The sequence below is a fragment of the Diceros bicornis genome, chromosome 8 (assembly GCF_020826845.1).
Source record: "Diceros bicornis minor isolate mBicDic1 chromosome 8, mDicBic1.mat.cur, whole genome shotgun sequence".
Classification (NCBI taxonomy): Eukaryota; Metazoa; Chordata; class Mammalia; order Perissodactyla; family Rhinocerotidae; genus Diceros; species Diceros bicornis.
The window spans coordinates 67165758-67193026 of record NC_080747.1 but is presented as its reverse complement, the minus strand read 5'-3'; the positions used below and the strand labels follow the sequence as shown (position 1 = coordinate 67193026).

At 41.1% G+C, this 27269-nt stretch overlaps 1 protein-coding gene and 1 long non-coding RNA gene across 3 annotated transcripts in view; one reads left to right on the top strand and one right to left on the bottom strand.

Moving 5' to 3' along the window:
* TMEM150C (transmembrane protein 150C) overlaps positions 1 to 12224 on the top strand; it is an 88798-nt gene extending 76574 nt beyond the window's left edge. The window contains exons 6-9 of one of the 2 annotated variants that reach the window (XM_058547409.1): positions 1865 to 1992; positions 5148 to 5325; positions 9935 to 10169; positions 10476 to 12224. In XM_058547409.1, the coding sequence (XP_058403392.1) occupies positions 1865 to 1992; positions 5148 to 5325; positions 9935 to 10143 (515 nt within the window). In that variant the 3' untranslated portion in view covers positions 10144 to 10169; positions 10476 to 12224. Of the gene's footprint in view, positions 1 to 1864; positions 1993 to 5147; positions 5326 to 9934 lie in introns of both variants that reach the window. The other variant, XM_058547408.1, reaches the window with a different exon arrangement.
* LOC131409752 (uncharacterized) lies at positions 439 to 5726 on the bottom strand. The gene is made up of 3 exons (XR_009221001.1): positions 5063 to 5726; positions 3415 to 3607; positions 439 to 1588 (listed from the first exon to the last, which is right to left on the bottom strand). It is a non-coding gene; the product is annotated as an uncharacterized LOC131409752 (long non-coding RNA).
* Positions 12225 to 27269: the final 15045 nt, after the last annotated feature.

The following is a 27269-nucleotide window of genomic DNA, read 5'->3' as shown; positions in this document are numbered from 1 at the left end:
AAGAGACTTATGCACCCCTATGTTCATTGCAGCATTATTTACAATAGCCAAGAAGTGGAAGCAACCCAAGTATCCCTCAACTGATGATTGGATAAAGAAGACGTGGTGTATATATATATGATGGAATACTACTCAGCCATAAAAAAAAGACAAAATCATCCCATTTGCAACAACATGAGTGGACCTGGAGGGTATTATGTTAAGTGAAATAAGCCAGAGAGAGAAAGACAAACACCGCATGATTTCACTCATAAGAGGAAGATAAACTAACACATGGACAGAGAGAACTGTTTGGTGGTTACCACGGGTGAGGGGGTTGGTTGGGGGGTGGACATAAAGGGGGAAGGGATGCACTTATACAGTGACCCACAAACAATAATGTACAACTAAAATTTCACAATTGTCAACTCAAGTATAATTTACTAATTTTATGATCAATAGTGGGCATTAGCTGAAACATAAATATGCTAAAAGCTAAATCAGAGCTGAACAATGTGAGATTTCATGAATTATGGTTTATTTCCATTTTGTTTCCCAAATCCAAATATTAGCCAAGTTATATACCACTCTTTGATCAGAAGTACTTGAAACTGAAAGTCAACTCACTGAGCTTATCTTCATAGCTTGAAACTATGCAATTCAGCATACTTGGGAAATGCAAATTTATGGATGGGTCTTCTTTTTTAATGGCTACTAATAATGGCCTTAATCAAGGTAAAACCTTTAGCAAATAATTACCTACTTAATTGCTGTATAAATAGGGTAATTCTTGAATTTCTAATTGTCTTCCATGCTAAACCTTAATGTCAGAATAAATTGTCTTAGGAAGTAGTAACTGCATTTCCTTATATGTAGATATAATTTATATTAACTGCAAGTGCTTTTTTTATCCTGTGTACACTAACCTCTCCCAGCTATTTGTATGAATATGAAAATAGCCCTGCACTAAGCATTAATAAAAGAGGATTCTTATATTAGAGGCTTGAGTATGGACTGTCCTCAAGGTTACTTTTAGAAGCAGGGTTTGAAATCTAGGTAACTTCCTTCATTCTCTCTTCAGATTCTTCGAGAACAATTTGCTTCAAAAGATAGAGTGGTCTTTTAAAATGAGTAATTAATATCATGTGGAAGAATTGAGCTTTCTCAATATAATCAGTATGATTTTTAGTGCATACCAACCCCCCAAATCTGCTATCAGATTTCATATTTTGGTTACTGTAACTGCTCTAATTTGGATTACCCATCTTTGTCCTTTGACCGTGAACTCCCCCAGGTAGAATCAGAGGGCAGTGGGAGTAAAGCAGTAATGAAGGGCTTTGCCCACTGGCCTTTGTCTTCTCCTATCCCAGGAATGATTTCTCACACAGGGACCAGCAGGTTTGTCGAGATGGGGAACTTTGTCTTCCTTCCCGTGTTTCCTGCCCTGTGTGTTCTAACACCGTTAAACTCAAGGATGACCGAATCGGGGAATTCTCTTACCGTGGGCTGTCTATGCCCGTCTTATTTGTTGTGTGTCCAGCCTCTGCGGTGTTCTCCTAAGCCCGTCTGTCAGAGCTGACCTTGTTTTTTGGAAACTCGGAGAACAACACTGTTAACAGTTCTATCATCCTTGCATCACCCAGATAACATAGAGCACAGCTGCTTCAACTCCTCTCCTCTTCCCCCAGGTTAGGTATAATAAAACATCCACATAATCATAGGCATCTCCTGGAAAATTTCCTTAAAAAATTGTCTGTCATTTGAGAGACTTAAAAATGTACTGTGGCGATAAGTTTAGTTTTGCACATTGTGGCTTTAGAACTCTGCCTTATAGTCTGGGTGTATGATTTAAGGTTTTTAATTTTAACATTTGTTGTATCCCCAGCTCTTGTGGTAGCTGTTCTGCGCTTCATACAACTGAAACCAAAGGTTTTAAATCCGTGGCTGAATATTAGTGGATTGGTGGCGCTGTGTCTGGCTTCCTTTGGAATGACCTTACTTGGTAATTTTCAGGTACTTCATTTGGCCTTTTTCACCTCCATCTCACACTTCACCTCTATGATTATCACAGCCACTGAGGTATAGTCACTATATGGCCCATTTAATTCTGCATGAATCTTAAAAAAAAATGCTAATAGTGGTTCCTAATATGCACAGGTTCTCCAGCAGTCAGCCCTAATGGTCTTTCAGCCTGGTCTCCCCAAGTTCACATCACACATGTGGGGGTGCTCACTATGCACTGGAAATACAGCACAGCTATTGCAAAAAGTAGCTACTAAAATAGCTGTATATATATATATATATTTTTTTTTTTTTTTTTTTGTGAGGAGATCAGCCCTGAGCTAACATCCGCCAATCCTCCTCTTTTTTTGCTGAGGAAGACGGCCCTGGGCTAACATCCGTGCCCATCCTCCTCCACTTCACATGGGACGCCGCCACAGCATGGCTTACCAAGCAGTGCGTCGGTGCGCGCCCGGGATCCGAACCAGCGAACCCCGGGCCGCTGCAGCGGAGCGCGCGCACTTAACCGCTTGCGCCACCGGGCCGGCCCCTAAAATAGCTGTATATTTTTTACAAAGGATTTCAAAGTACTTTATACTTTTTTTCATTACAAATGGTATCCTAATGTACCTTTCTAGAAAACTAATAGGATCATTACGTTTCTATAATTAAACACTGAACATCCTTTTTGGATGAAACTTTGCATTTCAGATTAGCAAGCTCCCACGGGAGTCAAGTTTGAAAACCCAGAATTTCTCTAAAACACCTATGACTTGTGTAAAGATATACTAACACTAACTCTTCTTTCCAGAAGTTTAGAAGCCCAAGGTCACAACATTTAAGAATACATTTTCTTGCCAATACCATCACCCAGCTCTTGACCTGAATGACTTCATTTGTAAAATAGGCAAGGAGACCCCCTGCACTTTACAGCTGGTGTCTGATTTCCCTGCCTCCACTCCCTCCCCAGCATCCTCCAACCTCTGCTATATGTTGCTGCTGGAAGCTTCCTCCTTGTTGTCAAACACCAATCCTGACACTTCTCTCCCTGTCTGATGAATGAAATCCAAAAGGCATAAGCATTCAAGAAAACATGGTAGTGGATTTTCTAAGACTGTCTCTTGTCCTAGCCCTCGGTCCTGATAATTCATTAAACCAGGATGACTTGTTCCCCAAGACTTCCCCTGGCACATAGTAGCAACTCAGCATTTCTAACTTGATGGGTTGTGACAGGCAATCCCACCAATTCCCTTAACTTTTCTAGGTCTCATCCCATATCAAGCTAGACAACAAGAAAGCTGCATTCTTAGAACATATTGGCTAGGACGATAAATTATCAGGAGAATATTTGATAGTTTATCCTGTTAAGCTCCAAAATGTTAGGGCATGGAGCATTTTTATTGAGATTTTAGTGGGAGTCTTTCCTCCACTTACCTGTCTGTGCTGCAGGTGCTGGCATGTTGTAAAGTGCTCAATACCTGTCATTTCCCTCAAGCAGGGGTGGGATGGAAGTTACTGAGTAGGTGTTTTGTTCTTTACTAAAGTCCTAGAAGAATCCCAGAGATTGGGATGTTCTGGTGAAGCACAAGTATTCAAAACCATGAATGAGGAACACTTTCTGGAATATCTACAGAGAATACACAAGAAACAAATAATAAATTAGTTGCCTGAGGGGAAACCAGGTGGCTAGTACATGAGATGGGAGACAGATTTTTCAATCTATACTCTTTTTATAATCTTTAAAAGTTAGGTTAAAAATAATAAATGAATAGGCTGTATGGTATGGAAAACCAGTTTTTGAGAAGTAAAATTTTATTTGAGGAATCACTATTTAAAATAAGTTTCGAAAGTATGTCTTTTGAACTATGAGGGGAAAAAGGTGGTTTCTTCCAAAGAAGAAGAAAAAATCCTACAGCCAAAAACAATAGAAAAAATTGTAAACGGAAAGTAATATTGATTTTATACAACCATTATTCGCAGACAAATGTCAAACAATAAAACATCCGAAGGCAATAGCAATTCAAAAAAATATTTTCACCATATTTTAAAGCCATTTCTTTAACAATTGACTTTATTTTCCTATATGTGTGATTTAAAATATATGTAATTAATAAAGGTGTTTTAAGTGACATATGTTTTTAAATATCACTGGGTAATGATTGGAGAGTTTACATCTCTAACCCCCAACTGAAATAACCCATTAACCTTTAACCTATTAACTCTAACCCCCAACTGAAATAACCCATTAACCCTTTAACCTATTAACTCTGTAAAAGTCTTAGGTCTCCAGATATGGAAAAAGCTCAGAGGTGGAAATTTTCTTATAATAGGAAAACAAAACAGAACAAAATCCCATTAACAATGAATTGGTCAAATTACATAGGCCAGTTTTGTAGGACTGAAGAACAGCTCAAGTGTTCTTAGTTGTCTATGCCAATGAAATCTTGACCTGCTTAGAATTGGTCCTCCTCAATCAGTCAATACAAAGCCAGATCCCGGGTCTCAATTTCTTAGTCTAGAAAACAAAGTTTTGGATGTATATTTGTAGAAACTTTGACGTTTCCCTTTTTTGTGTAACTCTCCTGCTTGTGTGTGTGTGTGTGTGTGTGTGTGAGGAAGATCGGCCCTGAGCTAACATCTGCCAATCCTCCTCTTTTTGCTGAGGAAGACTGGCCCTGGGCTGACATCCATGCCCATCTTCCTCCACTTTATATGGGACGCCGCCACAGCATGGCTTGACAAGTGGTGCGTCCGTGTGCGCCCAGGATCCGAACTGGTGAACCCCGGGCCGCCGCAGCGGAGGGCATGCACTTAACTGCTTGCGCCACCGGGCTGGCCCCTCTCCTGCTTTGTTCCTTTTCCTTTTCTGCAAAGCTTTTCTGGAAAATAAATTGCGAGGAATAGATTACCCCTGCCTGTATGACTTTTCTAAACAAATGTTTTCAGTTTTGGGGGTACTATTTATTTCTCCTCTTCCCTTCAGAGTTCAGATCTATTGAGAACAGACACAAAGAGCCAGTGGAGATGAAGGACTCTGATCTTTCTAAAATCCATCAGACCATTGGTTGGATATCCACGTTACCTAGTCTTTCTCCCTCATGTATTCCATTGGCTTGTATGTCTTCTCCAAATGGGCCTCCACACGTCATTATCTGTTCATCCCATAGCTCACGAATGATGAAGAAATCCATAATGTTGGAACTTCCCTGACCTTTGGATTTGGCACGTTGACCTGCTGGATCCAGGCTGCATTGACACTCAAAGTCAACATCAAGAATGAAGGACGAAAAGTTGGAATTCCACGAGTTATTCTCTCAGCATTTATCACTCTCTGTGTGGTCCTCTGTATCCTTTGAATGTGAAAAGGTTCTTTGCCAGTGAGATTAAAACACAGATAACTTGTCTATGTAGAAAATGAGAAAATTGCTGTTTCTAGCTGGTTAGGATATACTGTCAGATCATCTCAGAATCTTAGATAAAACAGAAAAGTAAATGGGTATAAAAACAAACACTCTCAGACCTATTTTTCATGCCAAAGAGAAGGTGGAGAACTAAAAATAAAACAAGCTCTGCCTTCTCAAGATTGTTTTAATCTATAGGAATGGTGTCATGCATTCTCCTTATCACCAATGAAGTAAAAGTTTCCCTTTCTTGGGGCCAGCCTGGTGGCTTAGTGGTTAAGTGCGCGCGCTCCGCTACTGGCCGCCCGGGTTCGGATCCCAGGCGCGCACTGACGCACTGCTTGTCTGGCCATGCTGAGGCCGCGTCCCACATACAGCAACTAGAAGGATGTGCAACTATGACATACAACTATCTTCTGGGGCTTTGGGGGAAAAAAAAGGAGGAGGATTGGCAATAGATGTTAGCTCAGAGCCGGTCTTCCTCAGCAAAAAGAGGAGGATTAGCATGGATGTTAGCTCAAGGCTGATCTTCCTCACACACACACAAAAAAGTTTCTCTTTGTGAAAAGCATAGAGTGCATAACCAAATGAGAATTGTAATTTTTTTCCCCTCCATCTTAAAAAAATGTTAACATGTGACTTTGTTAATGGCCCTGTTATTTCATTTAATTTATTAACTCTAAAATGAATTTCAAGGAACAAATATATTTATATCTTTCAGGAAAATAAGTAAGCTTTTCTGGAAAACAAATTCAAGAACCACTGCATGCATAGTTGTCCTAAACAAATATTTTTGAGGTTTTGAGGTGTTACTCATTTCCCTTGCTCCCCTCAGAGTTTGAACCAATGGAGAACAGACACAAGGAGCCATATGGGGATGAAGAAATCAGCCTTTTTTCCTGGTAAACTTGGAAAGGAGAATGCCACAGGCCTCCTATCTCACACCCTGGGATTCAGCTTATCCACCCAGGAGCTAGCAGAGAAACCGGGGAGAGGCAGAGGAGAGCCAGCACTTCACTCAGCTTAACCTCAAACAGATCCCAGAGAGAGACTAGTCTAGGATGGAGCACAGTGACCCCATCTACTGGTAGCACAGCCCAGTGGAAGGTGGCCAATTCCACTCCCACCAATCACATTAGTCACTCATTCTGTGGTGATCATACGTGTTTACTCCAATAGGTCCTCAGGACACCATAGAAGGGAATAAGGTTCCTAGATGGTAGACTGTATAGTCATGCCCTATGTGATGATGTTTTGGTCAATGATGGACTACATGTATGACAATGGTCCCATAAGATTAGTACCATATAGCCGAGGTGTGTAGTAGGCTATACTACCTAGGTTTGTGTAAGTACTGTAGGGGAGGAAGAAAATTTCCTCTACCCTTCTAGGTTCTTCTGGCTGGTCTAAGAATTCAATTGACATGAGACAGATTAACAGGAGAAAAACAAATGTAAGTTTAATGACATGTATATACATGGCAGAAACCAGGAAAACTGAGTAACTCACCAAAATGGCCAAAGCGCTCACTTTAAATACCATCCTCAGCTAAAGATAAAAGAAGATGCTGGGGGTGGGGAGAGTCAGGGACTTCAAAGGGAAGGAAGGCAATTCACAGGTAGGTGAAGAGGAGCAAACATTTGGAAAACAAGTATCAGTTTGGCCACACGGAAACAGAAGAATACAGAGGGGAGCCCAGCAAACAAGCTTTTCTGGGTTCCTCCCTGTCTACCACCTAGTTCATGTCATGCTAAGGTGATGACAAGACAGGTTTTTTTAAATCTGAAGTCTTTTAGGCAGTTAAGGGGGAGGTAACAAGAAAAACTTTCTGAATCTTTTGTTTCTTAAAAATAATCAGCCTAAAATAATCTTCATGTTAAAGAGACACATTTGAGGTGGCAGATTTTGTTCACTTCAGTACACGCTATGATGTTTGCATAAGGACGAAATCGCCTAATGATGCATTTTGCAGAATGTATCCCTGTTGTTAAGTGACGCATGACTGTGTAGCTACCACAATTACACATCTTCAACCATGTAATAGCCAATATTTATTGGGCACTCATAATGTGCTAGGGGTTATTCTAAGCACTTTAAATGTATCAACTCCTTTAATTCTTGCTTAACAGGTAAGAATAGTGAAACACAGAGGTTAATTTATCCCAGATCACACAGTGTGTGCTGATCTTGATTTAAACTCAGGCTCAGGTTTGTGCTCTTAACCACTGCACCATCCCTCCTTGGAAAGGTGGCTTTAAAATATGAAAACATTTAGCATTCAGAGACGTTCTCTAGTTAGGGGTATTTGAAGTCTTTTATTTTTTCTTCCCTCACAAACTGCCATTCAGTCATTTTACTGGTTGCCTGAAGTTTGTTGGGGAAGAGGGAGAACCTTCCCCGACCCTTTCCCTTAAGGTTCTTATGGCTGGCCAAATAATTAAAAAGGCAGGTTAGCAGGAAAAAATAAAAGAAAGTTTAATAACATACATACATGGGAGAAACTCAGAAAAAAACTGAGCAACTCGCCAAAATGGCGGAGGTTCTCATCTTAAATACTATCTTCAGGTAAAGACAAAGGAGGATGTTGGGGGTGGGGGCTTGGGATTTCAGAGGGGAGGAAAGCAACTCACATGGAAATGGAGAAGCAAATGTTTGAGAATGTGGCCTGAGAGACAGAATTGAGAGACAGAATTTCAATAAGATGGGCTCGTTGTTGCCTTTCTTATCATTCTATTTTACATTATACTATGGTTACTCGTGGTATTAGCTCCTTCCTGGAACAGGCCTTCTGTCTTAAATTGTTTTAGGCTGTTAGGCAGAAGGCCAAAGTTTCTTTCAGAGTCTTTTGTTCTTAAAAATAATCAAGGCAAAGAGACATATTTTGGGGTGGCCTGTTCTGATCCCCCACAAGTTCTACAGTCATGTTAGATAGACAACATTTAAGGACTTGAAATTCAAGCCAAAAAACTTGCTATTGCTAGCAACCTGATAAAATATTTTATGAGTAAAAAGGTCAGAACTCTGTCAGTATGAGACTTGAACGATTATCCCTTTCCCATTAACTTAAGTAATAAGTTAATATAGCTTTGGCAATATTTTGAACTCTCGGTCAAAAGAATATGTACAGACTTTATTCTGAGTTTTGAGCTTATACCAAAAAATTCTGATCCATGTTGTTTCTGAACACTTGGAACCATTTCTTGGTTCCCAGGTGAATGGATCCAGGCCTAGTCAGGAGAGCAAAATTTGGCAGAAGTAGTTTCATATACTCTTACTTTCTGAAAATTTCCCAAGATTTTAAGTCCAAGTTCTGAAGATAGAATTAACTCTAAGGGAGCATTTCTTTTTTGTTTTCTGCACTTTATTTTTTATTTATTTATTTTTGTGTGTGTGAGGAAGATCAGCCCTGAGCTAAGCTCCATGCTAATCCTCCTCTTTTTGCTGAGGAAGACTGGCTCTGAGCTAACATCTATTGCCAATCCTCCTCCTTTTTTTTTTCCCCAAAGCCCCAGTAGATAGATATATGTCATAGTTGCACATCCTTCTAGTTGCTGTATGTGGGACACAGCCTCAGCATGGCCGGAGAAGCGGTGCGTCGGTGTGCGCCTGGGATCCGAACCCGGGTGGCCAGTAGCAGAGCGCGCACACTTAACCGCTAAGCCACGGGGCCCGCCCAGAGCATTTCTGATTTTTCTAAATAAATGTATTTAGTCCTTAGCCTCTTGGCCTTTCACTAAAGCATGCTATGAACCTTTCTCCTTCCCAGCTCCTACCTTCATATATACTGGGGGGTGTGTGTGTGTGTACATACACACTCCATATGTGTTCAGGCATAGGAGTTTCGTCTGTTTATTGTTTTTTGATTTGCATATTTTCATTTGGGCACAAGCTTAAATGTCACACCAGGAATGAAAGTGGCCTGTACAGTGCTGTCTGAAAGACAGTAGTGAAAACTAGACAGAAGAGGAAGAGGAGCCACTTAGACATTATTGGTAGCACTGCAGAGACAAGTGCGGCTTATATGGGGGTAGTTAGCAATTTGCTGTGTTCAAAATTGTTTCTGCAGATATAATGATGACTATGAATCCATAGTCATATGCAGTGATTTTTAAAAAGATAACTTTATTTTTCCGGCCAAATTACTTTGGAATTGTAATCCTTTTGCTAATCTCAGTTTGTTAGGAAGCCTTAGAGTATGCCTGTTGACTGTATGGCCTGGAGTCAGAGGCCTTGCATTTGAATTCCAGCTCCACCAGTTAATACCTGTGTTACCCATTTGGCCTCAGTTTCCCTACTTTTAAACAAACCGATGATGATCATAGGATGTTGTGAGGATTAAGTTAGATTTTCCGTGAAAGTACCTAGAAGCAAGCCTGGCACAAAGTAAGAGCTAGTAATGTTATCTTGTATTATTCATCTTGATGTTGGTGTTCAGCAGCTCCGTCAAGCTAAAGGGGGACAGCCAGACTTTTTCTGTAACCTGTCTCTGCCCTGAAAAGAGCCCAGTTCTAATGTGACTGATGGGGGTACTTTCCTTGACTGCTTCTCCCCAGACTTCATCCTCATGGCCCAAGGCATCCACATGTATGCAGCCAGGGTCCAGTGGGGCCTGGTCATGTGCTTCCTGTCTTACTTTGGTACCTTTGCTGTGGAGTTCCGGCATTACCGCTACGAGATTGTCTGTTCTGAGTACCAGGAGAATTTCCTAAGCTTCTCAGAAAGCCTGTCTGAAGCTTCTGAATATCAAACCGACCAGGTGTAACCCATCAGGTTTTCCTTGCTGGCGAGGTGGGTGTGACAGTGGGGGAGGGGCTAGGAGGACACACTCATAGGACTTGACACATAACCTCATGACACATTTTACACACACACACACACACACACACACACACACACATGTTCATGGCCACATTTGCCAAATAAGCTTTTCAGGGCAGGTTATTTCTTTAACAAAAAAGCACAAGCCCTTACGTGTTGAAATACAGGCTGTTACACTGAAAATATATGCACGACAGAGCAAGAAGCTTGTGCATGATCACCTCTCTTCCCCTCTCTCCCAATTCTCCCTGCTCTTATTCTCTTCACACATTTCAGACATCGTGATCACCCTACCACGGAGTAGGGCAGGCCAAATGTAACGTGGGAATAATGCCAACTCCCGAAGTTGCCTTCAGATCCAAAGGGCTTGGAACCAGCTCATGAGGAAGTTCTGAATCTGGCACTAAAACCCTTGAATGGATAGAGTATCATCTAATTGGATGGAAACTGTATGAAGATGTAACCTGTGGAAAGGCATGGGATCAAGGATAGAACTTTCCCACAAAAGCTCCCTTCATCATTGTTCAGGGGTTGGCTGCGTGGAGTCAATGAAAGGCATATGCTGCAAACTGTGAGCGTGAAGCCCACCACTGCGATTTGGACCTTACTGTGACTGAGAAATATTTCCAAATTTGAATATTTGTAGGGACGTGGTCTGCCAGGAATGGAAGAAGATGGGGGCAGCAGGGATGTGGTTTTGTTTTTGCTTCCATAGTATGCTATGTACAGTTTTTGTTTTCTATTTCATAGTTTGCCTTCTTTTTTTCCTTTATGTAACTACCATGGGTCTCTCGAGGCCTCTTGGATGAAGATGTAGGCCAAATGCAAGAGCTGAGCTGGTTTTGGGTTCAACCACGATAAAAGAAAAAAAGGCTTAATTTGCTGCTTTTATGTTTGAAGCTAAGAAAATGTTCAGGGAAAGCACAAAGAAATATGTGTAGAGGTCATAAAAAGAGCTCCTGCTGGACATTTATAAAAGACAGGAGTTTTACAGCATCTTGCTACAAGTCCACATCAGGGGACAGTTTCTTAATATGTATCTATAGCTCAAATTTAGTATTGGGGGGTGCAGTTAAGGGCTTTTCATACTTGGAATTTGTAGAAGCCAATTAAAAGATTACCCTCTCCCAAAAACAAATTGGTGCAGCTGGTCCCCTACTGCCCAACAGGTAGTTCCCACCTGCCAAGGGTTTACAACTCAAATTGTAAGCCTGGGCTTTCGAGGCTGTGCTTCATAAAGAAGAGCAGACTTCTGAATTCAAAATGTGCTGGAGTGGGCCAAGCTGACAGACCCTCCATGAATGCACTTTGTTTCAAGAAATCCCCAGATTTACTTCATAGGGGCCTGGGATTTCATGGAATATAATGTGAAAAACATTGTTTTTTAATTCAACCCAAGCTCTGAGCTTCTTGAGGAGAGGGGTCAATGACTTCTCATCTCTATATTTATCCCCACCTCCTAGCACAGTGCCTGGCACATATTAGGTGCTCAACAAATGTCTGTGGAATCAAATTGTTGGTCATTTAGGGTAGGAAAAAGGAGTATCAGAGAAAGACTCAAAGATGAGTGAGAGAGAACAGAAGATGACTGTTTCATGCAAGACAGGAATGGAAGAAATCATGAACAAGGGTCAGATGGGGGAGTGAGAATGCGTATAAAGAGTAAAAAATGTGAGGACAAGAATCAAGCAGAGAACAGTCTCCTATTAAAAAGGCATCTTACTGTAAATAGTCCAAGGTGACATTTATTATTTTTGAATACTGCTTTTGGTTTTTTGTTTCATTTTTGTATTTTAAGGATTTTATCAGAGAACAAAGATTTGTGAAGTTTCTTTTACTCTACACAATCCAAATTAAACAGCTTTTGGTGATGCACTGTACACTTTCTTAGGAATATATCTAATAGCACATTTTAGCAGAATCAAGCAATGACTGGCATTATTCATTGGGATCTGACCACTAAATAAAATTCTTTTATGCCGAATTGTGATTTGTCTCTTACACTAACATTTCTTCTCTAATGTTGAAGCATATATAAACTCAATCAGACATTAGGTTGAAAATGAACACTTCAGTGTTACATTGGTAGCATATTTCTGCGGTGTTTTCCAACACCAACAACCAATTCTCTGGTTCTCTGGACAGCAACTGGGTGTCCTACTGTTCAGTTCAGTTCTGACACTAACTACCCAAAGTTATCGTCAGAGCCCACAGGTCTAAGGGCTCAGTCCCACAAGACTGCCCTCACTCATTTCAGATGCCAGTTACAAGTATGGGTCCCAGCTTACCCACACTTCTGTCCAGCTAGGCTATAAAATTGGTGGGTTCCCACTACTCTCTTCCCTTTTAGGTTCAATAATTTGTTAGAACAGCTCACAGAACTCAAGAAAACACTTTACTTCCTCTCGCTGTTTATTATGAATGATATAACTGGAGAACAGCCAAATGGAAGAGATGCTTAGGGCAAGGAAGGGGAGGGATGCAGGGGCATGCCGTCCTCCCAGCCATTGGGTGTGTTCACCAACCCAGAAGCTCTCTGAATCTCACTGTTCAAGAGTATATAGAGCTCCATCTCACGCACCCTCCCTGACCCCCTTCCCAGAGGTCAGTGGGTCAGGAGGTCCAATCGCTTGGTCTTTCTAGTGACCATCTCCATCCTGAGGCTGTCTAGGGGCCCACCCTAAGTGATCTCATTAGCATAAACTCAGGGGTTCATTATGAATAACAAAAAAACACTCCTATCATTCAGGAAATTCCAAGAGTTTTAGCACTGCTGTGGCTGGAACTGAGGACAAAGACCAAATACATTTTTCTATTACATCACACATATAGATAGAGATCAAGATTATAGAAGCTCGTAGGAGTTAAGAACTACTAGGAGGCCAAGACCTGGGGATCTGCATTTGGAGTGAGCATCCCAGGAGGATTCAATGCAGACGGCTCAGAGAACAAGGTTTGAAATACACTACGTTTTTTGATAGTCCAGCTAAACCTCTTGAAAACGAAAAATTCCCCTCCTGGTTAAGGGAGAAATATTTTAAAAACAATGTTAACATTTTAAAGATTCAATAGTTTTTTTTGGCCGGGCTGGTGGCGCAAGCGATTAAGTGCGCGTGCTCCGCTGCAGCGGCCCGGGGTTTGCTGGTTTGGATCCCGGGAGCGCACCGATGCACGGCTTGGCAAGCCATGCTGTGGCGGCATCCCATATAAAGTGGAGGAAGATGGGCAGGGATGTTAGCCCAGGGCCAGTCTTCCTCAGCAAAAAAAGAGGAGGATTGGCAGATGTTAGCTCAGGGCTGATCTCCTCACAAAAAAATAAAAAGATAAAAAAAAATAAAGGTTCATTAGTTTTTGATTAAATGAACTGACAGGTAAAGTTTTATTACCTGTGTTATTTATTGAGTTTTCTTTGCCCCTGGTATGGGAAAGTAAAACTTTTGTATCTTGAAATTTGTAATCTACTGGTTATAATGGAGACTGGAACACCACTGTTTGTTTTTGTCCTGAGGCATTGTGTCAGAATAGGCTGGGTTTTACTATCCCAAAATAAAACTAATGAAACAAAAGTTCATTTCTTATACTAGATATCTATCCAGGGTTAGTAATGGGGCTCTGCTCATGGCTATGACTCAGACTCTGGCTGATAGAGGCTTCATCTCAACACACTGTAGGGAAGAAAGAAATTTTCCTCCACCCTTCTAGGTTCTTCTGGCTGGTCTGAGAAATTGATATGAGACAGAATAACAGGAGAAACATCAATCAAAGTTTAATAACATGTATACACGGGAGAAACCCAGGAGAACTGAGTAATTCACCAAAATGGCCAAAACCACCACCTTAAATATCATCTTCAGCTCAAGACAAGAGAGGATGCTGGGGGTAGTGGTTTGTGACTTCAAAGGGTAGGAAGGCAATTCACATGGAGATGGAAAAGCAAACATTTGGTAAACACACGTTTGCCATGCCTTGCAGAGACAATGGGACATGGAGAGGACTTTGATCAAATGGGCCTTTCTAGGTTCCTCCCTGTCTCCCACACCTAGTTCATATTATACTATAGTTATCTACACGGATAGCTCTTTCCTGGGACAAGCCTTCTACCTTAAATTCTTTTAGGCAGTTAGGGGGAAGGTCAAAGTTTCTTTCTGAGTCTTTTGTTCTTAAAAATAATCAGCCCAAAATAATCCTCAAGCCAGAGACACTTTTTGGGGTGGCAAATTCTGCTCCCCTACACACGCTTCCACAATTGCTGACGGCCAAAAAAAACCGGTGACTGCTCACTGGTTCTTAAAGCTCCTGCCAGGAAGTGATAAACATCACTTAGCTTACATTTCATTGGCTAGGGCAAATCACAAGGCCATATCTGAGTGTGGCACTCCTATCATGTGCCCAGAATGGGAGAAACATTTGTGAACAGCCTAGTGACTACCACAGGATTCACAGTAAGTTTTTAAGACTCTTTTGGCCATTGTCATTCCTTTGAAATGGGAAATCCAAAGAATTGGTAAAGAACCCATCATCATACAGAAATAGAGAAAAGGCGCCGTCCGTGGGGTTGGGATAGAGGACCAAATTACAAGTATGAAGAATCACCCAAAAATAATAATGAGAGAAATGCAATTCCACTGAGCCTAAGGACTCTTGGCCACATCTAAAATGTGTTATGTTCCCCAAAGTAGTGGGAACCAACAGTTTGGGGGAATAGAAGAATTCCACATATGAAATAAGTTGATTTTCACAACCCTCAGTTCTCTATTAACATTCCTCCAAGTAACGGTTCCAAGAAACAACAAATATCCAAATCTGAAGTCCAAAGGAGGGGGGGTGGTGAGGAAGCTAGGTCTCTCACTGGAAAAGCAAAGATCTTTCAATCAGCATAAAATATGCTTTTATTTCCCCATCTTTAAGAAAAAATCCATATTTGCTGTCTCCAGTCCTTCTCTCCCAATTCTCTCTTGAATCCACTCTAATCATGTGCTTACTCCTACCACTTCCCTGGAACTGCTTTACTCAAGTTCTCCAAAGAGCTTGTAATGTTATATATAACGGTTAGTTCTTTGATACCTTATCTAGACCCATAAGCAACACTTCACAATTTGATCACCACCTCCCTACCTAAAACATTTTCTTCACTTGGCTTGCAGAACATCGTGCCCTCGTGATTTGCCTCCTGCTTCACTGTCCACGCCTCAGTCTCCTCTGCTGGGCCCTCTTCTCCCTGACATCCTAATACTGGAGTGTCCCATGGCGGAGTCCTTGGAACTCTTCCTTCCTATCTACACTCACTTGGTGACCTCATCCAGTCTTCTAGTCTTAAATATTGCCATAGACTGACCTCTCCCAACTTCTCCAGCTCAGACCCCCATCCTAAATGCCAGACCTGCATATTCAACTACCTCTGTGACATCTCCACTTGAAGGGCCATCTCAAGTTTAACAAGTCCTGATCTTATTCCTTTAAACTCATTCCTCCTGGAGTCTTCCCATTTAAAGACAACTCATTCAGTTACTCAAATTGAAACTTTAAGTAATCTTCTCTCTCCTTTCTCTCACACTCCACCTCTGCCAGCAAATCCGGTCTGCTCTACCTTCAAATTATACATAAACTATAAAACGTATGTTACTAAATTTATAACATAAAATTATTTATATAATTTTGTTATATATATTGTCCACTGCTACCATCTGGTCAGAGCTACTTCCACCTTTCCTGGACTTTTATAATAGCCTACAAAAACTAGTCTCTCTGCTTCCATCATCTGCTCCCTTCAGACTGTCTCCAACACAGCAGTCAAAATGATATTGTTAAAAGCTAAATTAGATCATCATCATTCCTCCGCTTAAAACCCTCCAATGGCTTCTCTAGTACTCCAGTTAAGAACCCCAATCACTGAAATGCCCTACAAGGCCCAACAAGACCTGCCTCTCCACCTTTCATTCTCTGTTCCCATCCCTCTGCCTCCTTGTGTTCCTCCAACAACCAGCCAAGCTCTGACCCCAGGGCCTTTGTACTTGCTGAGACCTCTACCCTGGAAGACAGATCTTCCCCCAGATATTTAAATTTCTCACCTTCTTCACCTACTCAGATATTACCTTCTCACTGAGGCCTCCCTGACCTCTCAAATTCAATGCCTGCCCCCAGTCCACCCTAGCACTCTTGCTCTTTCCAGCTGTATTTTGCTCTATAGCATTTTTAAAACATGGTCCTGTGATTAGTTAAATTTCTACCATGAGCGGCCAGCCTGGTGGCATTGCGGTTAGGTTCGCACGCTCCGCTTCGGCAGCCTGGGATTTGCTGGTTCAGATCCCGGGCACGGACCTATGCACCGCTTATCTAGCCACGCTGTGGTGGTGTCTCATATAAAGTAGAGGATGATGGGCACGGATGTTAGCCCAGGGCCAATCTTCCTCAGCAAAAAAGAGGAGGATTGTAAACCAATGTTAGCTCAGGGCTAATCTTCCTCAAAAAAAAAAAAAAGGTTGAAAATTCTACCATGCATAATGCTAACACGTTTTCCTTATTTTGTTATCTCTCTACCCCTAAAATGCAAGCTCCATGAGGACAGAGATTTTTGTCTGCCATGTATTCAGCACTTAGAACAGTGCCTGGCACATAGTTAAGTGCTTGATAAACATTTTAAAAATAAATGAATGACTGGTAGCCCCCCCACACCCCCATTTTTTAAAGATTTAGTCTCTTAAACACGAGCTGCTCAGTGTTCAGGGCATTTAGGAAACAGTGGTAACGTGGTTAGATTTCCGAGGATGCAACTGTCCTCCTGCTTCTCATAGCAAACAGCTTTCTTTGTCTTAAGGAGGAAGTCCTAGATTATAAAAAGTGTTATTTCTTATGATGTCTGTAGCAACTAGTACACATTAAATACCCAAGTTCCACATAGGACCTGAAATAATCCTTATGCAAACTCTGTGTCAGGACCTGATTTCCTCTCATGCAGCTTCAAAAATAAAACAGTGGGGCTAACTGGGTCCTTACCTGAGGAAAATTGCATATATTTCATGTTTTTAAGACAAGAAGCTGAACTGACCCTGTAGGTCATACTCAGATTTTTAAATTTAACTCATCAAAAAACTCTCCCTACAGATTAAAGAGCTTTTATAAGACTAATGAAACCAGAATCAAGATGAACAGACAACCAACCAGCTGGGAGAGAATATTTGCAAAACATACATCTGACAAGGGGTTGATCTCCATAATATATAAAGAACTCACACAACTGAACAACAAAAAAACAAAACAACCCGATCAAAAAATGGGCAGAGGAAATGAAGAGACACTTCTCCAAGGAAGATACACAGATGGCCAATAGGCACATGAAAAGATGCTCAACATCACTAATCATCAGGGAAATGCAAATCAAAACAACACTAAGATACCACCTCACACCCGTTAGAATGGCTATAATCACCAAGACAAAAAACAACAAATGTTGGAGAGGATGTGGAGAAACAGGAACCCTCATACACAGCTGGTGGGAATGCAAATTGGTGCAGCCTCTATGGAAAACGGTATGGAGATTCCTCAAAGAATTAAAAATAGAGATGCCCTATGATCCAGCCATCCCACTACTGGGAATCTATCCAACGAACCTGAAATCAACAATCCAAAGAGGCTTACGCACCCCTATGTTCATTGCAGCATTATTCACCATAGCCAAGAAGTGGAAGCAACCTAAGTGTCCCTCGACTGACGATTGGATTAAGAAAATGTGGTATATATACACAATGGAATACTACTCAGCCATAAAAAAAGACAAAATCGTCCCATTTGCAACAACATGGATGGGCCTGGAGCGTATTATGTTAAGTGAAATAAGCCAGGAAGAGAAAGACAAACGCCGTATGATCTCACTCATATGTGGAATATAAACCCAACACATGGACAGAGAAAACTGGACTGTGGTTACCAGGGGCAGTGGGGGTGGGGGGTGGGCACAAGGGGTGAAGGGAGTCATATATATGGTGATGGACAAACAAAAATGTACAACCCAAAAATTTCACAATGTTAGAAACCATTAAAACATCAACAAAGGAAAAAAAAAAAAAAGAATTATGAGGCTCCAAAAAAAAAAACTCTCCCTACAAATGCTGTTGGGGTCAGGATAAGGAACAAGATGTAGCTGAATGAATATTTCTGTAGGAAGCAGAACTAAGGGATTTATTTAACAGTCAATATTAGAATAACATCTAATACCACTAGATTTTTGTAAACCAAACTGAGATTTGTAGCCAGGGATAGTTAAGAGGAGCTAGAGGAAAAGGCTTTGACTAAACACAGGAATAAAGTCGATTCAGGGACTAGAAGTGCTCCAGAGACATGCTTTTTGCATTGCCCTGGTAGGAGACAGCTTTCTCAAAAGGGTGGACTTCCATATCCTATCCATAAACATTACCATTACTTGCCCTTGAAGCTTTAAGTACTACCCTTTTCTAGTATGAAACCTAAAAGCACTATACCTCTTATTTGTAGTCTTTTTCTATTTCACTGCATTTTATTCTGTAGGTAATAATGAACTCCTAGAGTTTCAAGCACAGGCTGTTAAGAATGGCAAGAAAAGAACGAATTTGTGAGGCACTATGAAAAAGCCAATGGGCGTCATTTGTTGCCTATGTAAGGAGGCTGAAGGGGAAAGAAAAATCAAAGACATTCTGAGGTTTCAAGCCTGGATGATTGGGGAGATGGGGACATCTGCAAAATCTAGGAAGATAAGAGCTGCCACTGTTTGGAGGGAGGGAGAGGGAATCATGAGACAATCTTGATGCTCCTAACTGCACACTCCAGCACAGGCTCTTTAAAAGGCTAGCTGTGCTGAAAGAGATGAATCATCTGTCCACTGCTTAGTACCGTTTGATTCACTTGGAGACTGTTCCAGTTACTGTGGCTGCCCAAGAAGTTATGACAAAATGTAGTGGCATAAAACAACCATTTTTTATGCTTACAGATTCTGTGGGTCAGGAGTTCAGGCAGGGCACAGCAGGCACAGCTTATTTCTGCTCCATGATGTCTGAGTCTCAGCTGGAACACTTGGGTGTTGGAGGCTAGAAGCACCCAGAGGCTAGTTTATTCATATGTCTGGAGATTGAGGCTGGCCATCAGCTCGGGGCCTCAGTTCCTCTCCACATGGTCCTCTCCACCTGGGCTAATTTGAGCTCCCTCACAGCATGGTAGCTGGCTTCCCTAGAGCAAGTGTTCAACCCCCAGCTCCTGAAAAAAGGATATAGAAGCTGTATCCTTTTCATAACCCAGCCTGGAAAGTCACAAAGCATCACCTCTGTTGTCCTCCTGGTCGGAGCAGTCATAAGCTCCCAGCCAGATTCAAGGGGAGGGAACACAGGCTCCCACCTCTTGGTGGGAGGAATGTCAAAGTCACATTGTAAAGAGAGCCCGCAGGGTGACATCAGCGAAAATGGAGAAGTAAGGAACACCAAGTCTTTCCCTCCAAAAAAAAGCAACAAATAGACTGGCAAAAACTGTCTGAATCAACTTATCAGAATTCTGGAAACTAAGTAAAAGCTTATAGCAACAAGGGGGATGCTTAATCAAGAAAAACCAGCTGAACCTCAGTAAAAACAGAGTTTTGTGGTTTTAACTTACCTTGGTGGATCCCTGTTCCCAACTCACTGGTGGGCCTTGAAAATAACAGCCTGTACAGGTAAGAATACCACAGGGAGCAGAACAACGGACCTCATTTGTGAAAAATTGTGGTTGGTTGTTTTGAGGTGTGTATTAGTCAGTTCAGGCTGCTATAACAAAATACTACGGACTGGGTGTTTTAAACAAGAGAAGTTTATTTTCTCACAGTTCTGGAGGCTGGGAAGTCCAAGATCAAGGTTCTGGCTAATTTGTTTTTTGGTGAGGGCTCTCTGGTGTCTCTTCCTTCCCTTATAAGGACTTTAATCCCATAGGATTAGGGCCCCACCCTCGTGACTTCATTTAACCTTAGTTACCTCTTAATGGCCCTATCTCCAAATGCAGTCATACTGGAGGTTGAGGCTTCAACATATGAATTTGAGAGGGAGACGGTTAAGGGTAGGGGACACAGTTCAGTCCATAACAACCTGTCTGGTGGCTCTTTGGAGGACTGGCTCAAAGGATTTACCTTTATTTTGTCTCACTAAGAATCCTGCCAGTGCTGAGGCAGCTACCCAGGGGCATTTGTCAAAAACATTTAAAGACAAATGTGTTAGTCACAGCTAACCAAAGCAATAAATAACGGTTGGGGCAAACAATAGACTAACCAAAAAGCTTGAGAGGCAAGAATGGAGAATGAGATGCTTTGGTAAACAAGGGCTTTGAAAAGCTCCGACATATTCCTGGAATTATGGGTTCAATTGTGTCTCCCCAAAAAGATATGCTGAAGTCCTAATCCCCAGTACCTCAGAATGAGACCTTATTTGGAAATAGAATCATTGCAGATATAACTAAGATGAGGTCATGTTGGAGAAGGGTAGGCCCCTAATCCAGTATTACTGGTGTGCTCATAAGACGACAGCCTTTTGTTTGTTTTTTTTTTTTGCAGTGAAAGATTCCCCCTGAGCTAACATCTGTTGCCAATCTTCCTCCTTTTGTATTTTTTTTCCTCCCCAAAGCCCCAGTGCATGGTTGCTTATCCTAGTTGTAAGTCCTTCTAGTCTTCTAGTTCTTCTATGTGAGCCACCGCCACAGAACAGCAACTGACAGATGGGTGGTGTGGGTTCCGCGACTGGGAAACAAACCCGGGCCACCAAAACAGTAAGAGCACCAAACTTGAAACACTGAGCCATCAGGGCTGGCTCAGAAGACAGCCATTTGAAGACACAAATACACAGGGAGAATGCCATGTGAAGGTGGAGGTAGAGATTGGAGTAATGCCTCCACAAGCCAAGCAATGCTAAGGACTGTCAGCTGTCACCAGGATTGAAGCTAGGAAGCATGGAACAGATTCTCTTTCAGCGACTCCAGAAGGAATCAATTCTGCCAACACCTTGATTTCAGACTTCTGGCATTCAGAACTGTGAGAGAATAAATTTCTGTTGCTTTAAGCCACCCAATTTGTGGTACTTTGCAGCCCTAGGAAACTAATACAATAGGTAAATATTTTTAAAAACTATAAATGTATTTGTTGTCTGTAACTCCTCTTTTTCTATCTGATTTAAAAGACAACTGCATAGGGGCCAGCCCCATGGCTTAGCAGTTGGGTGCATGTGCTCCGCTACTGGCGACCCCGGTTCAGATCACGGCGCGCACCGGCGCACCGCTTGTCCGGCTATGCTGAGGCCACGTCCCACATACAACAACTAGAAGGATGTGCAACTATGACATACAACTATCTACTGGGGCTTTGGGGAGAAAAGGGGAGAAAAAAAAAAGGAGGAGGATTGGCAATGGATGTTGGCTCAAGGCTGATCTTCCTCACACGCACAAAAATAAAAGACAACTGCATAAAGCAATAATTATAAATCTATTCTGATGGGCACATATGTATAAAGATGTAATTTGTGACAACAACATAAGTGGGGGGAGAATGGAGTTATTTGGAAGCAAAGTCTGTCTCCTATTAAAACTAAGGTAGTATTAATTAGAACTAGACTGTTTAAATTAAGATGTTAATTAAAATCCCTAGAGAAACCAGTAGGAAAATGACTCAGAATATATGGTAAAAGAAGCAACCAAAGAATTAAAATGATATACTAGAAATACCTATTTAACACAAAAGAAGGCAGTAATGGAAGACTGAGGAACGAAAAAAGTATAAATATAGAAGTCAGTTTTGAAGTATATAATACAGTATTGTTGACTATATTCACTATGCTGTGCATTAGATCTCCAGAACTTATTCATCTTCTAGTTGCAAGTTAGTACCCAATAGCAAAATGATAGAAGTAAGTCCTTATCAGTAATTACATTTAATGTAATGGATTAAACTCTTCAGTTAAAAGGCAGAGACTGGCAGAATAGATTCCAAAAACATAATCCACTATACACTGTCTATACAAGACATATTTTAGGTTCAAAGACAAACAAAAGTTGAAAGTAAAAGGATGAAAACGATATGCCATGTAAATAGCAGCCAAAAGAGGGCTGGAGTGGCTATATTGATATCAGAGAAAATAGACTTTAAGACAAAAACTGTTACAAGAGACAAAGAAGGACACTCACTATAATGTCAAAAGATGAATCCATCAAGAAGACATAACAATTATAAACACATATACATCTAAAACATGGCACCAAAATAAATGAAACAAAAACAGACAAAATTGAAGGAAGAAATAGTTCAACAATAATAGATGGAGAATTCAATACTCCACATTCAATAATGGATAAAATGGGGCCAGCCCGGTGGCATAGTAGTTAAATTCACGCACTCCGCTTCGGCAGCCCAGGATTCGTGGGTTTGGATCCCGGGCACAGACCTACACACCACTTATCAAGCCATGCTGTTGCAGGCATCCTACATATAAAGTAGAGGAAGATGGGCACAGATGTTAGCCCAGGACCAATCTTCCTCAGCAAAAAAGAGGAGGATTGGTTAACAGATGTTAGCTCAGGGCTAATCTTCCTCACCAAAAAAAAAAAAGAAAAAAAAATAATGGATAAAAGAACTAGAAGATCAACAAGGAAATAGAAGACAACACTATAAACCAACTGGACCTAGAAACATCTATAGAACACTCCACCCAACAGCAGAAGACACATTCTTCTCCAGTGCACAAAGAACATTCTCCAGGATTTAGGCCACAAAACAACTCTCGATAAATTTTAAAAGATCAAAATCATACAAACTATGTTCTCTAAGTACAAGGGAATGAAATTAGAAATCAATAACAGAAGGAAATTTATAAAATTCACAAATATGTGGAAACTAAACAACACACTCTTAAACAACTAATGAGTTAAAAAAAATCACAAGGGAAATTAGAAGATACTTTGAGATGAATGAAAATAAAAACACAAGATACCAAAACTTATGGGATGCAGTGAAAGCAGTGCTCAGAGGGAAATTCAGAGGTATATAAATGACTACATTAAAAAAAAAAGATCTGAAAGCAATAATCTAACCTACCACCTTAAGGAACTAGAAAAAGAAGAGCAAACTAAACCCAACACAAGCAGAAGGACGGAAATAATGAAGATTAGAGTGGAGATAAATAAAATAGAGAATCAAAAAACCAAAAGTTGGTTCTTTGAAAAATCAACAAAATTGATAAACCTTCAGTTAGACCTCATATTCTCTCCTCACCTTAAACTCATCTTACTTTTGTTCCCACCACTTCAGTGAGACTGTGCTAGTCCAATCCCAGGGCCTCTGCTATTCTCAACTTACTTGAATTCTTACCAGCACTTGACACATTTGAGCTCCCTTCTTCATTTGGCTCTCAGGCCACTCTCCTGGTTTTTCTTCCTCGAGGCCCAATCCTTTCCCACCTCCTTTGCTGGCTTCTCTCCTTAGTTTTATCTCTAGTGTTGGAACCTAAGGGCTCTGTCTAGGCTCTCAATCAACAGTCTTATGGGACCATATTCCATGGCTTTTAATGGCATCTCTAGGCCAATGAACTCTCAAATCTATCTCCAGCCAGGCCAAGGCCATGACTTTGCTACTTAAATCCAACTGCTTTTTGGTCATATCTACACTGGCACTTCACACTCTAAACAGTATGTCAGCCGCACCAGTTCTTCCAGTGGCACCATGTCTCCGACGGCTCAAGCTAAAAATCTAGGAGTTACCCTTCCAAATCCAATCAATACATAAGTGCTGTTGTTGTCACCTCTAAAACATATTTTGAACCCGTCTACTTCTATATATTTCCACTACTGCCATCCTAAGCCAAGCCACAGCATCCTTTATTTTCATTACAATAGCCTTCTATCTTAGAGCTAACAGACTGGCTCTCTCAAGCACCATTTTATCTGCTAATTGGAGAAGTTGGAAACCTAAGAACACGTCCCAGATACCCTCACATGTCGAGTTCTGGGTTGGAATTAGGCACTGCCAATTAAATGCACTAGCACAAAGTTTGTAAAGAGAAGCAAGACAAAGGCAATCTTCCTCTTGGTATTGCTGTTGGTAAGCAAGGTCACAGAGTGCAAGTGTTTGGAGGAAGTTGTACTGGTTGGACTCCTTATTCCAGTGTCTGGCCAGCTTCATGGATGTGAGCAGCAGTGTCAATGGTGGCAGGCTTCCAGAACTCTAGATTACAACTACTGACGGTGTTCTTCAACTCCATAGTCCAGAGGCAGTCCCGCTGACTCCTCCTCCTCCAGTCTTTCCCACTGATTTCTTCATGGAATGCTCTTCCTTCTAGTTTCTTACATATCTAGTCTTTCATGTTGTTCAGATTAGATGTCACCTTCTGAGAATCCCCCTGTAAAAAGCCACTCTGTCCTATTTTCTCCACATAGCACTTCCTGGTATCTAATTTGTTGTTGTTGTTGTTCATTATTTATTGACTGCCTTCTCCAAAAATGTACCATGAGAGTAGGGAGGGACTTTGTCTCCTTACAGCAGATCCAGGGCACACTGTAGATGCTTAATAAAGATTTGAATGAATAACTTGGGTTAAATCTGCAAGGAGAGTGAATTTTACTTCTGTTAGATAGAGTTATTCCAACGTGTTAGCAAAAACTGCAAACTATTCTCAAATATTAGGTTGAAGATAATAGCATTTTTGCCATCTGGGCATGGGTAGTAGGAATAACAAATTGTTTTCATTTACATATTTCATCACGTGTTACATTCAACTTTGTACTCTGATGGGAATTTTAAAAATCGGAAAACAAGTCCTTTTTAACAATGCAGCTGGAAAAACTAGCTATCCAAAAATCATTGACTTTTTTTTTAATGTGACTTAGAGGACAAGGGGGGAAGAAGAATATTAGTGGGTTTCATTCAGAATTACTGTCATTTTTTCCAAACGACTCTGACTCTTGCAATATCATGCTACTGGCTTTTAGGGATAAATGAACTATACTCATTTTTCTCTCTTAATGCTACCTCTTAGCTCCATCTGCTGTTATCTCGTGACCACACACTTGATAAGGTCTCTGGAGAAACAGCACCATCTGCTGGGCAAAGGCTGCTGTGCACCTGTCTTGGTAATAGCCCAGTGGCTTTTAACCTTTCCCTGTGCAATTCTAAACTGGACATCAGTTAGGCTTAGGAACTAAGGCCAGCCTTCCAGAAGGCCAAGCAGGAAGCCCTGCTACTCCAGAATTGCTGATAAGATTAGAGAACCCCCTTTGTCTGAGGCTTCTCCCTCAAACTTGAGTTTTGACCCAAGATTAGAAATCAGTGCCACTGTAGGAAAGAGCACAAGTGAGATAGACCTGGATTAACAAACAGGAATTAAAAGGGCCACAACTCTAAGAGGCCTCTGTCCCCTGTATTCTCTGCAAACAAGATGCTGAGAAAATTTAGTGCCTCTGTTCTCTTTCTGGAAATTCCAGAGGTAGGATTTTTTTCTCGTGACCTTACTAAAGACCACGAATTTATCTGGATTCACCTCCTAGCTCACTACTCACTTTCTAGGCATTTTTCCTCCCTCATGACCAGTCTACTTTATACCTCAAGTTCTTCCTAAGATCCTTTTCTATCACATCAATTGTGAATGGGTTTCTTAGGATCTAAGAAATATTCAACTTACCTTCTTTTTCCCTTCCTTGTACACCCCACTTTGACAAAATGAATCTGACACTGCAACTTTCTCTTAATTTTTGAATCTATTTCCATCCTCAACTACTCAATATAAACTCATTTTTCTGGTACTGTTTTTGCCAAATTCATATGCTGAAATCTAACCCCCAAGGTGATATATTTGGAGGTGGGGCCTTTGGGAGGCCTTTGGCAGAGCTCTCATGAATGGGATTATTGCCCTTATTATAAAAGAGGCCCAAGAAAGCGCCTTCAACCCTTGCACCATGTGAAGTTACAGAGAGAAAACTGCGGTCTATGAGGAAAGAGGCCCTCACTAGACAATGAGTTTGCCAGCACCTTGATGTTGGACTTCCCAACCTCCGGAACTGTGACAAATAAAGTTTTGTTATTTATAAGCCACCCAGTCTCTTGGTATTTTGTTACAGCAGCCTGAACAGACTGAGACACTTCTCCACCTCCAGTCTCTGCTGACTAGATGCTGAGCACCCTCTTTTCCCTCAATTCTTTCTAAACTAGACCCTAGTGCATAATTTTCTCTTATTTCTTCCTTACTTTTCCAATTATTCCTTTACTATCATTAAGAGACACCTTTTTCTGTCGTCTTCTCATGAGCTTTTTCAGAAATTGTATGAAGTTCAGCCTTTTATTACCATTTGTGGCTTTACTATCACTTACAAATTACTCCCATTTCTAAGATTCACTTAAATTCATTTCCCTTTTACTACTCTTCTCTATTTTCACAGTCCTTAGATTTCTTAATTAGCTACCAGAAGATAAAAATTATCAACACAAAATCTTTTATATTCCTTGTTCTCTCATATTTGCAAGGCTACTTCCTTTTCCTTATTCAAAACATTTCCAAAATTATTCCTCCAGGATTTATTGCAGTTTTTCTTGATTAATTAGGAGAATGATTGCCTCCTTCAATAAATATCCTATCTTATAAACCTCAAATATAAGATTCTCACAAATCTAAGAAATCTTATTTATATCCTAAATGCTTATCATCCAAATGAAATAATAACCAATGAGGTTAGCCATATAGGTATACATAACTCAAAAAATAGTCAATCATTTTCTAGTGGTATTCCATTAAAACACACATACCCTAGCAGGTGGCCCAGTGGCGCAAGTGGTTAAGTGCGCACGCTCCGCTTCGGCAGCCGGGGATTCACAGGTTCGGATCCCGCGTGCGCACTGACGCACAGCTTGTCACACCATGCTGTGGCAGTGTCCCATATAAAGTAGAGGAAGATGGGCACAGCTGTTCGCTCGGGGCCAATCTTCCTCACACACACACACAAAAAAACCACACACACCCCCATACCCCCTCACACAATTAAGGCAAAACCTAAAATAAAATACTTATTTTTCCATCTCTCTTCAGTTTCTCTTTTGCTTATGGCAGTATGTGGTAT